General features: G+C 44.3%; 1 protein-coding gene across 1 annotated transcript; it reads right to left on the reverse strand.

Moving 5' to 3' along the window:
- Positions 1-2,189: 2,189 nt before the first annotated feature.
- LOC6730303 (adhesion G-protein coupled receptor G7) lies at positions 2,190-5,070 on the reverse strand. Its single transcript, XM_002105550.4, has 2 exons — positions 3,597-5,070; positions 2,190-3,529 (listed from the first exon to the last, which is right to left on the reverse strand). The coding sequence occupies exons 1-2, from the start codon at positions 4,813-4,815 to the stop codon at positions 2,340-2,342; spliced, it is 2,409 nt and encodes an 802-aa protein (XP_002105586.1). The 5' UTR covers positions 4,816-5,070; the 3' UTR covers positions 2,190-2,339.
- Positions 5,071-14,486: the final 9,416 nt, after the last annotated feature.

Raw genomic sequence — 14,486 nt, forward strand, 5'->3', positions numbered from 1 at the left:
CATTTATTTTCCATTTCGTGGGCTGCCCCCGTAGCGCCGCATTAAAAAACTTTCATAATCATAACTCTGTCTTGGATCTCGTGCCATTGTTGCCGGCGAAGCTCCTGCGACTCGAGGACCCTGCTCTGCGCTGCTCTTCAGCCGGCGATAAGGAGAATGGAAAATCAATACATATTTATGGGTTCATGTGGTGGGTGCACGTACGGAATATCAGCCGCACATACGGGAGTGCTGCGTCCAAAGGAATGGCTTTCATAGGAACTCCGATCCGACTCCGGCCGGCTGCCCATTTGCACGTTTCGAATCGTAAAATACTTTTCCGTACGCCCTCAGAAATGCGCAAAGGAAAATATTTTTTAATAGTGCCACATGTCCTGGCCTATCCTCGTGGGTGTGTTCCCTTCGTATGGGCAAAAAACTGGGGCTGCAAACAGGTTAACGTTGAAAAGTTTGCTTCTAATAAAGTTAAAGAGTTTGCTGGCCAAAAGTTCTAGGTTATTGGGCCTTAGGGTTGATATGTTTGTATATATTTACTTTAACTTTCCTCTACTGAGCATGATTTTCAAATGTCGTCCTTCAATATTGATGTTCATTATTCACCGCCTAATCGAGGGAAAAATCATTCAAAGTTCTCTATTGACAATCCTCTTAGCTCCTCCCTTTTGATGAAGCTGTTGGCTAGGAAAACTGCATTATTTAGCAACAATTAGTTTACCTTCGCAGAACAGGTAACACGGTGCGGTTCCTGTTCAAACAGCTTAGTTGCATGCTACACTTGGTCGCTATTGGTGGTAATCGGCTTAGGAGCTTTCTTTCGAGAGTGCACTTTGCGGTAGAAAATTGATTTGGAATCTTTCCGCAATTGCCAGCGAACAGACAGACAATGGCATTAAGCACAACTAATTTAAAATATAGTTCAAGGGTTTGAGGAGCAACTTTAAGAGGTCAAAAGGCTGGCAGGATTGCAATCAAGCGTGCCTCCCAATTCATTTCATTCCACTCGACGTCATTTAATTTAGTTTCGAATGGCTGCTGCTGGGATGAAAGCAAACATTCCTCGGAAAAAATGAAGGATTTCGGCACTAACCAGGTGCTCAGCCTCAGTTGGCAGAAATTCTGCAACAAAGTGAAGTTTACTGCTGACTCGAGTAGACTTATTGGCAACTGGCGAGTGCTGCTGTAAAAGCGTAAAATGAAATCCTGGCTCCGCTTTCACTTTCACTGTCTCTGCATTCGAATGCAGGCGAGTCCTCAAAGCTCTCACTTCCTGTTTGATTGCAATTGATATACGTTCTGTGTTGTTTGTGCGAATATAAAGAGAGTGGAAATTTCGAAATTGAAATAGGTCCTTTACGCCGAAAAATCGATTGATTTTCATTCTCCCCTCGGCGCTTTCTTGTTTTGCAAACTTTGAAAGTTATTTGCTTACTTGATGCTGAAAGAAAATATCAGTTGACTGATGCTTTATATAAAAAGTACATAGCCGCTTTTTAACCTTTTATTCGAAATTTATCCTTAGTTGTTGCATAAAAGAGTCTATGTGCTTAGATGAGGATTTCAGTCGATATCTCTTTAATTGGCCAATAACTGCTGAATATGTGGCACCACAATATAGTTACGAAAGTAATCGGCTTAAGAGCCCCCACTGCGAAACGCAGTTTAGTGCATTAAAAGGACTTGCAATGCACTACTGTCTAAGCCAGATTACGACGACAGCCAATGGCTTTAAGCTCAAGTATTTTAAAACGGAACTGTGAGCCCAAAAAGGGGGTCTTCTTGCCCAGATTCCAGCTGGAGTTAAATGGGAAAACCGTTGAGGTTGAAGCAGCTGTAGTGGCAAATACCAATCGAGCATGGCTTCAAATCAAGTTCATTTCGTTCCACATGACATGACATCATGGCAATGGAATCAAAGTGCACACTTGTAGACACAGAAGCCTCGAGCTTGCTTAAATTTTTATGGCCTCAACACTTACCAGGTGCACAGCTTTTCTTGCCAGCTACTGGATGTTCAGGGAAATCCACTGCTGGAAACTCGAGTATCAAGAAAATTGAGAATGAATGGAAGATGGGTTACCACCACTTCCTTTGTTGCAGACAAATATTTCTGTCTAATTGAAAGCAAAAAGGATTGTATATATTGTTAGTACTTACATTCGAAAATTTAAAATGTAATATTTATTAAATTGACTCTTTTGGAAGCATTGTCTTAGCATTTATTAGAATTTGTTTCATTTTAAATTAGGGACCTATACATAATGGCAATCAATTAGCATAAATATTAGGTTATCAATTGGTCGTGGACCTTTGTTCGTCGGGGAATACGTATTTTAGTATATCTACTGATGCGATCTGCTGTTGTAGTTGGTGGATGAGGTGGTCATCGACTGGAGCTCAGTGGTGCGCTTTTGGACGTCCAGCTCCATCTTGGTGGGGCAAATCAGACCCACCCACAGCCGACGGTTCGTGGAGTCCAAGAGGACAAAGTAAATGAACATCACGAATCCCTGCATGGTGGCCGTGATGCAGAAGAGGTATGAAAAGGCCACACCTGCCTGCATAAAGGCGAATATTCCAAAGATCCAGGTGAGACCCAGCAAAAAGAAGAGCATTATGGAGAGTCGGATCTGCTTAACCACCATTTTCTTTTCGTTTTTATGGATGCTCTGGCTCAAAGAGTGCGAAATGCTGTAGAAAACATACACGAATATCACCAAGTTGGACACAGTAATCAAGGTCACAGGGAGCACCACCCCAAAAATGAGACCATAGCCCGATGGATAACAGATGCCAGTGTCCGTGGAAAGTTGGGCAGCCGAGGGGACGTACGAATCGGGATCTATTAGGGCCACCAGCAGGGTGGGCACCAAGGGCAGTAGCCAGGCCACAATGGCGGCCTTCAGGATATAGCGAGGTGGTCTCTCGATTCCGATAACTGTAACGTAACGCTGGAACTGCAGGAAGGCGATGATCAGCATCCAACTGAAGAGTACCAGAATGGAGTACTGCATGGCAGCGCCCAGAGCCACGCAGCGAACTGTGTTTCCATTCACAACGAGCGCTTCGGATACATCGTCTGTATTGAGAAACACGAAGAGCACCATCTGGAGGCACATAGCCAGGGAAAGATGCAGTAAGACCTTCGTAGAGGCCTGACTGCGCCAGCTTTTGAAGAGTGCGGCAGTGAGGAATATTCCCAGTATACCCAGAAGGGAAAGGCTGCAGCCCACTATCGAGATAATGTCCAGCACTTTCTCATTAATGGGAGTAATTAGAACCTCCTCGCCAAGGTCGTTGGCTCGATAGCTTCCACCCACCAGGAATGCAAACTGTGTGAGGTGGTTAGTGTGGCACTCGATGATGGCATCCTTCAAGGGGTCCGAACTGCTTGCAGTGCTTACTCCTTCGTTTGACCAGGTCTCATAGTTCCAATATCCGCATCCACTTCCGAAGCTAAAGGCCTTTGAATCCGGATTGCGCAGATTTTCATTTCGCAGAAGAAAGGGCAGTGGCAGCGAAAGATAATTGCCTGTTAAATGGAATGGGTATTCAAATTAATTCCAGTATTCGAAAACAAATATTCATGTCATTCTTACTTCTCAGTCCTGGTATTGAAATGGAGATTACTTTGCTGCGAGGCTTGCGAGTGCGTTGCAGTGAGGTTTCCACGAACAGAGCATCGTGGGCGTAGACCTTAAAGATGAGATAGGTTGCCCCCATGCTATTCACTTGCCGCCAGAGATTCTCCGGCAAAAATGTAGCTGTCTCCAGATTGGATTCCTCCTTGACTTTAGCCACGTCTTCGGAGAATCGGATGAAGCGGTACCAGAACCCACTGGCGGAAGCTCTTCGCTGGTCCCCTGGCGCAGAGAATATAGCTATTCCAGTTATGCGATCGCATTCGGGGTTGGCGAAGAACACGCTGATATTGCCGGTAATCAGAGCTTGGACACCGATATCTGAGAAGTTGTAGGTTTCCACTCCAGTAGTGGCTGTTTCTGCCTCATCACTGGTCGGCTTGGCCACCACCTTGCCGCATCTGTCCCTGGGAACCAGTTGCTCCGGAAGGGCATCCATGTAGCTCTCGAACTGGCTGAGCAGGGAGTTGGTGGCGTTGAGCTGGGCGGATAATCTGAGAACCTGACTGTCGCAGGACATTATCTCCTTGCAGACACTGACCAAGTCCACACTGACCGTCGCATCCTTGTCCTGCTGCATCAGGGTGCCGAACATTTGTCCGGTCATGTGGACATCGGCGGGTAGAAGAGTCCTATCCCTCTGCCGGAACATGTTCCTCATGATGCCAGTCATCTCACGGCGCCCCTGGGAGTCATTGGTGCGCCTCCTGCCCTCGAGAACATCGTCATGCAGACTGTTCAAGTCGCCACTGATCGTGTGCTCCCTGAATCGCCTCAAGCACACCACGGGATCCCAGTGCTCGGTGGACTCCCAGTGGGCTCGGTTGTCCTGCACTCTGCACTCCCTGGTGACCGGCATTCCGTTTCGCAGAAGGCAAACATCGTGCAGGGTGGCACGTTCGCCGATTCTAGCCCGTTTCCACTTGTTCTGGTGAGGTGTTTGATCGTGGTTACGCGTTATGTAGTCGTGCCGAAACTCCTCCGGCTCGCAGAACATGGACGTACAGTAAACCAGATTTGTTTGCGTAGGTTCATCCGAAGAATTACGTTCCTCTCCATCACAAGACGCAAACGTTCCGTTTCTCAAGCACATTTGATTTTCCTTTGGGCAGGCGGAATAGATCGGCGAAACCAAGGCCAAGATCACAAAGAGCCCTACACACCAGTTGAAATTCATGGCGATGAATCAGGTGCCACAGCTGTTTGCAGTTCTCCGAAACTGTTTACAAATTCTTTGGCAGATAGTACTTTTCACGTCCGACGTTCTTGAAATATCGCGGCATACTGAGCTGTCTGGCGATCGATTAGATTTCTGTAGACCCCTTCACGGTGTTTGCTATCAGTTGCCACCACGAGCGCTAATCGACCCCCGTTTTTTGTATATCTACACACTACTCACGAAAAGACCTCAAGTCTGCGGCATTTGATACAATTTACATTGTGATTAACACGACCTCGGCAATTGAAGACAAATCCGACGGACCCCTTTGAGGCAGGGAAGTAACACCAAACTTGTGACGTCGTCTTTATTTGTGCAAATAGCGATTTCACGCCTTTTTACCGGTCTTGGTACTTAAAACGCTCTGGCTGATTCATTTTTTACTCGCTTGAATTGCCAGATAAGAAGTTGTTACCGGGAAACACGGCTGTACGTGGGCTATTTATACATCAATGATTATCGCAATATTTATCAAATAAAAAAATGTTAACAACTTTAAAAACGAGTTTCAGAATGAGGGTCAGTCCTAAAATCTTTCAGTTGCATCCGTTCAAGAGAGCTTTGTTTGATCAATTCATTGCTATGGCTTCTAAAAAATGTAAACGAAAATTCCTTTACGTTAATAAGTATGTACGCAATTCACTCGAGTTGAACAGATCCTTTGGCCTTGAAAAAAATCATAAAATGCAAAGCACTTGGTTGCATAAAGTGCGATTTTCATTTTGACAGGTTACACGTTTCCAAAGACTCAGCCTTCGATTAAAATCCACCTGTACCGACTTCATTGTAAGCCAGCTTTTGGGCCAAAAAGTAATTTTTACAGCCGACTTCGCAGCACGTAGACTGCGTGTGCTAGCGGAAATTGTTGGCTTGTTGACACGTTTTCAATTATCAGTCAAATGCCGCTGACGAATTCAAATACGAGCACTAGGCCCACTCGCTTTCAGGCAGCCAATAATCCACCTCCATTGGCAGCAAAAATTGATTGGCCTGCATGCGTTCAATCAAATGTGTCACATCTTGACATGTTCACTTTTCCTTTATTGCCACGAGGCTATTGGGATTGGGATCCGAATATGACAAACCTGCAGCTGCGGGGCGGTGGCACTTGGAAAATATGGGTGCCCTTCCATCTCAAATTTGGGCTTTTATTTAGTAAGCTTCAAAAATCGAGCTGATTTTCCTTCTTTTCCCAGCCAAGAAACTGTAAAAGTAGGATATAAATATTTCGAATTTTCCGATTACTCTTCAACAAAGCCAAAGCAAGTATTTGGCCAAGTGTGGTGGGCCATGATATTTGGATTGTCCTATTCCTAATTTATGTCCCACCGAAAATCCAATTAGTGGTGTGGCCGACAAAAGCATAACGAACTCTTGGATCTGAGCCAGCAAGTAAACTTCCTCGGGGGCAACAAGTGACTGGCAGTGGCAGAAAGCTGGGTTTTGCCATTTCGCCTTGGCCAAGTTAAGTCAACGATGCAGCAGCAGCCAGGAAATCATTCAACATTCAACAAAACTACCAGCTCTGCGGTGGTGTGACCGCCAACGACGGCAATACATTTTCCAGGGCCATTTTTTGCATTAGCTGAGCTGCACTAACAAGTGTTGTTGGTGTCGGTGGAAAAGGTTGTGGTTAAGAGGGAAAACGAGATTAGGGTTGGACTTCGAGGCTTTCTCCTTTCCAGACCCAAAAGGTCTTTTTCAGCCGATAGCCAATGAGCCGTGGCTACATTAACGCACTTTTAACGACTCTTAAAAGGAGGCAAGGACACGCATTAAGCGCGTTCGATAAAAATTGGCTAACTGGACGAAGCATAAGTTTTAAGCACTTAAATGACTCGCTGACGTCGCCAACGCACTTTTAAAGGCAAAGGAAAGCCGGAAAATCTGAGTGGAATAAGGCAAGATGAAAATGGAAAATAGCATATGCAGATGCGCTTAAGGCCGCTACAGATGGCGCCCATTAAGCTCATTATGAGCTGCCATTCTTCATTTCTTTTCTTGGGGAAACAATTTGGCCGGGAAACAAAGACGTGGCGCCACAGAAACCACATGTGAGCAAGTCCTTCATCCTTCCAACATTTTGGGCCATGTCAATTGCAGTCAGAAGAAATTCATTTTGGCTTGCGGGCAAAGTTAAATTGAATTTTTTCACCAGAACTCGTTCGGTTCACTTTACTTACCCTCGAATCGGCTCAGACAACAGGTTGCGGGATTTAATGAAATTAGGAACTGACGAAGGCAACGTAGCCATCGTCTAAATAAATACTCCGAAAAGTACAGGGGGCCTTCTGTTGCAGCATACTAGAGAACACTGCAAGTGGAGCTAAAAATATTTAAAAATTAGTTAGCTACACAAGACGATACAGCAAGTGTTTAATCCTTAATAATAGATATACATTAAGTATAGAAGCACTTATTTACGGAAGCACACCCTGTTTGCATCTGCCGGATTATGTACACACTTTTCAGCTGCCTTCATTTTGCACAATTGCCCGGGCAACAAATATATGCTCGTGCATTCTGATTCAGCGTGAACTTTGACACGGCACATGTGGCCCAGGATGTCGCCATCATCCGCCCGACCTTTCCGGATTTGTGTGTTTTATGCCAACTTCGAGCAATTTAATTTAATTACAACGTCTGGTGGCGCTGCTGCCGCTCCGGCATCATCTAATTTCATTTGGAACCGGAGACCGGGCAACAGTTGCCCCATAAACACTGCCACACGATGCCGTGTTTTTGGCCTGAGGTCCTTGCCGGGATTGGCTGCAATCCCTACAGCATTTGCATAAGCCTTGATTAAATTCGGCTCTGACTTTTGCAACTTATTCACAGGCATCGATTGGAAATCCAGCAGCCAGAACCGGAAATTGTCAAGGAAATGAAATGGGCTGCAAGCCTGGCCATTTAATTAAATACCAACTGGCAATACATAGAGTGTTTGGCTTGGGTTCGTTCACATATCACGCGGCAAAAAGTTTCCAATTACGAATTCGTTGGCCGAGTTGTTTGCTACATCCGCATCGAGTGAAAACTTTGCGATGGGTAAAAGTTTGAGCGACCGGAGAGCGAGTGCTTCTAATGAAAAACCACTTAGACGGAGACAAAGAAGTCCACTTAGGCTGCAGGACATGTATCCTGTCCCGGTGCCCCTCCACAAGTCAGCTTTATGCTGCTGGGGAAAAGTTTCTGCCGCTGCACATGCAGTTTGTAGCGTGCCTAACGACGGGAAAATAGCCAAGGACATGTCCCCAGAGCACATCACGTCCAGGGATTCCCAATTTAATGTGCCTACTTACAGAAATAACAAGCGTGCAGCTACACAAATGTCGGCCAAACAAGTTAAATAACTCAGATTCACTGGGCTGACTGTGTACTTACCACATTTTATTACTCTACGTGGGCCTGCTCTTAAAGCTGCCGCACATAACATATGGCCGGCAACATGTCGTATGCGTAATGCGACTTTTGTTGTCCTTATTAAACAATTAAGCGGTCATTTTTATTGCATCGCTGGACAAATTGGGTCGCAATTACATTCCATTTGACCTTGAATGATTTTAATATATATTTAATTCGATTCCCATCCGCCGCATCCGTTGCCATCAGTAAAACAAACATCAAAAGAGAGGAAAAGGCCCCCGGCAAAATGGAAAAATGTGGCATAAAGCTCGGGCTTAATTGCCGGAAAAAAGGGTTAATTGCTCGCGTATTTGGTTTGTGCATGCCAGGAAACACCCAAGAGCCCTCTGAGCGAACATAAAAAGTTTCGTTAATGGAAAACGGTGGAACAGCATGTCAGGGGACTCGCTCTAGATACAACCCAAAACAATTGGAAATTTCAATATTTCCGCCAAGCAAACTCGAAAATTAATTCAGACAGCTCCCCGGGAGCACTTTAAGCCGGAGCTGCCTTCAAAATGCTGCCTCATAACATTAGCAATAGCCCCTGCCTCAAATTTGAGTGCCTGCAGCGGACTTTACAAGCGCTTGATGCATTTTTTATGTTGCCAGCATTACTGGGCACTCTTCGTGGCCACGAGTGCACTGAGCGAAAATATCGTAATATATGATGTAAATACGTATAAGAGTGTGACTAAAATGATTTGTCCTATAAAGATACGAATGCATTGATAGGTATTACTGAATGTATTGTTTGTTTGACTAGTTCGCCTGTCACCCCTCAACTTTAATTGTCTAGTTAGTCCCTTTAAGTCAAGCTAGTCCATCCAGTACCACTCCGTCTAGCGAACATTTTTCGCCGTGCTCGTGTATGTGCACAACTTTTATCACTTGTTTGCTTTGCATTTTACGAGCATTTAAATACAATGAGTGCCAAGCGGACAGCTGTTGCATGTGCTTGTTTTCTTTTCGAGGGCGGAGGACGCAGTGCAGCATCACGTTTCTCTGGTAGGAGGACAAGGGGGCTAAGCGGACAAGCTGTAATTTGTCATTTTCCGGCATGAAGCTGGCTAATTAGAGGGACAGGACGCAGGATGAAGTCCGATTCCATCCGAATTCGGAACAAGTGTGATTAAATTCAACTCCGCACAAAGTAATGCATCGAACGTTCTTTGCCATTGGCTAGGCTTAAAGCTCATTTCGCCAACGTGCTCGCTTTTATGGCGCATTCAAGTCCACTATTGTTCAGTGCTAAAAAGCAGCTCATGAATGCCGAGCAGCAAACTGGCAACTATTACTTAATAAAGTGAAATATGGGAAATTTATAACCAGACACACACACACACACAGATACACACACCGAGTTCGCAGTTCAAAATGGCAGGAACGGGTGGGTCACGAACATGCTAAACTTTCCATATTTGAGCTTCAGAACGGAATTTATGCGCTTTCCGTGCTGCGGATGGGAAAACCCGCCCACTAGTCTACTAGCCCACTCTCCAGATAGTTATGCAGTCAGTTTTGATTACTGTTCGGCAAACACAATAGATTAAATAAAAGCGCAAATAAATTGCGTTCGAACGATGGTAAAATATTGTACATAAATATGAGAATTTATTGTGAGGTTGGGGGAGTTGCATTTGTATAGATCAAAAATTATACAATGATGGGGTTATTTACGTAAAAGAGATTCAGCCTCAGGCAAAACAACCAATGACTATTTCATGGAAGCTCCTTTTTTCTGATATAATTAGAGTCAGTTGACACAATCAATTTAAGTCGGTTTGAATGAAAATAAATATTTACTTGCATAATAGCTATAATTTAGTTTCAAATGATAGAATATAATAATTTCAGATATAAATAGCATGTTTGCTTATTCATTTGCTAATTAGTACAACAAACCTTACTTTGCGGTTAATCAAAGCAGGAATATATCAGGGTATGACATTAATTAGCTACAAGGCTTCTATAACGTTTCTACGCCGAAATAAATCAAACATTTAAATTGGGTTAGGACTAGATGAAGCAGAATTTTCAAGCGAAATCCAAAGCCAAAATACAACCCGACCCACACGAATTTCTCCGACTAGATATTTGTGCTGATTCCGTTGGGCTGGGCGAAACGAAATGCTAATGGCAGCCAGACAAACACACGGACTGAAAGACACTTTCCCGTGACAGGTAGCACTTTCGGAATGTCAACCCTTTTTATGCATACTTTCAAATTTAACAGCACTTGCCTCATTAATTTCTGAGCACTTTTACGCCCTTTGACTTTGCCACATGACAATGACGATGGCAAAGCGAATCTGCTGGATGGCCTGGTGTGGCAGTGGCATGAGTAAAAGCCAGAAAATCGCAAAATACTTTGGCTTAACCCATTCATGCCAGCCCCACTGACTGTCCTGCACAGCTTAACTCTCGAGTCGACTCGACTCAATTCCAGTTTTGTTTACTCTTTTTTTGGCAACTTAATTTGCTCGCATTACGTATACGACATGCAAGCCGGGCTATGTGGAAACTTTTTGTTTCTGCCGGACCAAAAGCCAAGAAAAACTAGGAGAGAACAAGTGTTTCAACCGAAGGCTACCCTCTCTTTTGGTTCGTGGTTGCTAGCAAATTCTTTACTCGTATTTTATTTGCTTCTCAAGCCAACAAATGATTGCTCTGAAAATATTACAAATTATTTCTTGAACTATAATTGCCTCCATGCCATAATGAAAACCTCTATATTTCATTATAGTTCTATTTACTTATATACCCCAAAAACCTTGACTGAATAACAAGAGCATCTGTTTTGCCAGGCTGCAATCGAATATTTTGCTGTGGTCTGGGTTTGAGAAGTGCTCGTATTTGGCATTCTGGGGAAATTCATTTTGGTTCAGTTGTTTGCCCATTTAACTGCAAGCCACGGCAGCATGTAAATATTGATTTTTTTCCTCCTGTCCGCAGCGAAGAGCCAGTATCGAAATGAAAACTTGTTTGAACGATTTGAGGCTTGGACATGAGTGGTGCCAGTTTGACAGACTGAAGGAATCGAAGGCAGAAACTAGAGGCACATATAAATCTAGCCGCTCAGCAGTGCGAAAACCATAACCCAGACCAACAGTCGAGTCAAAAGCCAAATGGGATTTGCTGGAACTGTGCATTGTAAAACCAATTCGTTTCCATTTGTCCTCGGCGTCACTTGCACTCTACACAACCGCATACTCGCACAATGCAATTGAACTCTGCCCCTTAACCTCCACTTCCGTTTCCGGTTGCCCAAGGAGAAGGAGTCGCTCTGATCCTGCTGCTGACAATGCGAGTGACAGTAGGAATGCAAACACAATACACAATATGGAATACGCAGCACAAAAGGATAAAGCCAGAATGCAGAATGCGCACTACGCACACAATACAGGTGTGCTACGGTGGTTAAGGTTGTGATTGAAAAGGGATAATAGAGTAACAGTGGGGAAAGGGCTACGAATATTATTTGTTATCACTAGCTCTGTTCAAATTGAAACAGCTTTTCAAAATCGATTGGAAGTGTTAATGTTTTCCACGAATGAAGTATCTGGACTTAAATTAAAAAAAAATATCCATTTTTTCGAATTGGAAGGCTACTATTATTCCCCACTGTGCCAAATTAGAAGTAAGAAATCGCAGGCGGAAGCGCTCAACACTTAACATGATTGCACTCGACTCAAAGGCTGAGCTGGGATTTGCGGATTCTCCGTGTGGCGAACCATTGGGGCAACTTCGGGCTTTGGGCATTTCAATTTTGGATAGAGGCACTGCTCCGCCGGGCTTAATGGCCCGATTAACACTTTATGACGTACTCGGGACTCCCTGCGACATTAAAGGCTGCTTATTTATATACTCGAACATTTATATTCGTGCATTTATGTCGAGTGCAAAGGGGAGCTATTTTTGTACAGGACATTTTGCAGGAATTGCCGTTGGTCACGACAGCCCCCACATTTTGTTGTCGTCTGGCTGTTTGGTCAATACTCAATTATGGCACCCCAGTGGGCTCCGGCTCCATATGCTGCAGCTGGCAAAACAGGTCGAAAACAAATTGAAGGTGCAGAGGTTAAACTGCGAATCTGTCACCTGCGAGCTGACACCCGCGAACTTTACCGAACCGTATTGTGGGGCAAATAAAATGGAAAGCATTTAATGTGGCGTGAAAAAGCTGAGAGCACCAAATGAATGGAATTCCAATGAATGGAGCGCCGATTTGAAGATTTCAACTTTGACAGCGCCCACAGAACGCCTGAATAATTCACAAAACGGCCACAATTTTCTTTTCAGCGTCAGGGAAAATTGACTTTTAATTTTCCACGCCAGCTTGGGCAAAATGGAGTATTTCATTTATAAATCAACAAACTGTTGGTCATCAAACAGCCAGCATTTCAATTAATATGCAAATGTACACAAGGATAATTAACCAGACTGATGTTTCCGAACGGCGAGCCTCTCAGCCTTTCGCTGCTCTGCTGTTGATGTTCAGCCATCAACCTCCAATCGCTATTCACATCCCGAAAGGACCCGCATTTGCAAAGTCATTACCTTGGCGTCGCTGACAGGACACATTCCTCGAATTCCCGCATGGCCGTTGGGCCCCAATAAAACTGACTCGTTGCCGAACTGATGACATTTCAATAAAGAGATCCAGACCCCAAACAACATTGATTAACAAGCTGTGGGCTCGTTGGAAACGCAAATGGATTAGTGACAGCAGAGATGGCCAGTAACTAGGAAGGTAAATCGAGACTCGCATCATATTTTGCATTTTCAGGTTTCAACTTACCGATTACCGAAGAATAGGTAACAACCATCTAATTGCTACGAGATATTGGTATGTTAAATGAAACTATTGTGTTGCCAAGAAGAGAAACGCAAAACTGGGCAATCTAATTGGTATAACGCATAATTTCAATTATCCCACACAGAGGCAGTGTTAAAACTTCGAAAGGATACATTTGTACTCATGTCTATAGGTAATTAGCATTGGCATCCAGTCCAACCCACCTGCAGAATTTGTTTGGAGAAGCGAGTGCATTGAGTAAACACAATGAGAGGGCTGCCAGTGCAGTGATAGCAACCCATCAAAGCCGAATTCCCGCCGAGAACAATGCTCTCCAATTAGGCAAATGGCAAAGTTGATTAAGTCAGCCGCCGTGCTGGGAAATTGCAGGACCGCCCCTTATCCACATGGCCATCAAATAAAGGACCCAGCAATTTTCATTTATTGCACACAATTTCAATTATATCGAGTGCTGTCCGGGCCAAATCGAAGCCGTGACAAATGCCTATTGCGGGATGGATTTGCACGGCCCCTGCCGCAAATGGAAGTCATTTATCAAAAACAAAGGCGCTGACTCGGCAGCCATCACCTGGAGATAAGACGAGAGCCCGGAAAGCCCACCCAAGGACCTTTTGTTTGATTCGATGTTGCCATGTGGGGTTGGCTGTGCCGGGTGGTGGTGGCTCCTCTTGTTGCTGACAACCGGAGATAAATACGCACATACAGGTCATTTTGCTGTCGTCCGTTTTCGTTTTCGGCGCGGATAGGAGTCCTGGCGAAATCCTGGCAGGGAAATCAGTGTGCTGTGCATATTTAATGGCGTATGCAAATGCAGAGGGTCCGAAATGGCTCAAAGGCTTGTATGTTTACGAGTCCAACAATGCCACGAAAACATATTTAACTCGCTCGCATTGTGTCTTGTATCTTCGGTTATCCGCCATTTGTAAGCCATGCCGAATGTCACAGGAAGACCCCAAACAAACCACTTGGCCCCGGTTCCCTGCTCCAGTCGCCTTAAAGACCCCAATCCGCATTAGACTGCGCAGCTGTCCTAAATCAAATGGCCCATATTTTTGCCTGTCATCCGATAGGATGTCTTATCGATGGGTCTTTTTTGACCTAGCTTACCTAAAAGAAATGCCAAAATAAAGCCCATTCATCTCTCTCCTCAATCGCTGAAATGGCGATTAGGGCACTTTAAATAATACATACAAAGCATTTGGGTACAGGTATATAAGCTATACAATAGTAGAAATAGATTATTGTAGGTTCATAGGTTCATTCATAGTTCGATGATTTAACTCATCAACTGCAGACGATATTAATTTGCGCACTTTACAAGAAATTTACCTAGTGGTAATCAACCTAATTTCTTGTGTTTTTCGGGCTCGTGTTTTGATGAACGGCAGGTGTGAAACATTTCATT

This window comes from Drosophila simulans, chromosome 3R (assembly GCF_016746395.2).
Source record: "Drosophila simulans strain w501 chromosome 3R, Prin_Dsim_3.1, whole genome shotgun sequence".
In the NCBI taxonomy this organism is placed as follows: Eukaryota; Metazoa; Arthropoda; class Insecta; order Diptera; family Drosophilidae; genus Drosophila; species Drosophila simulans.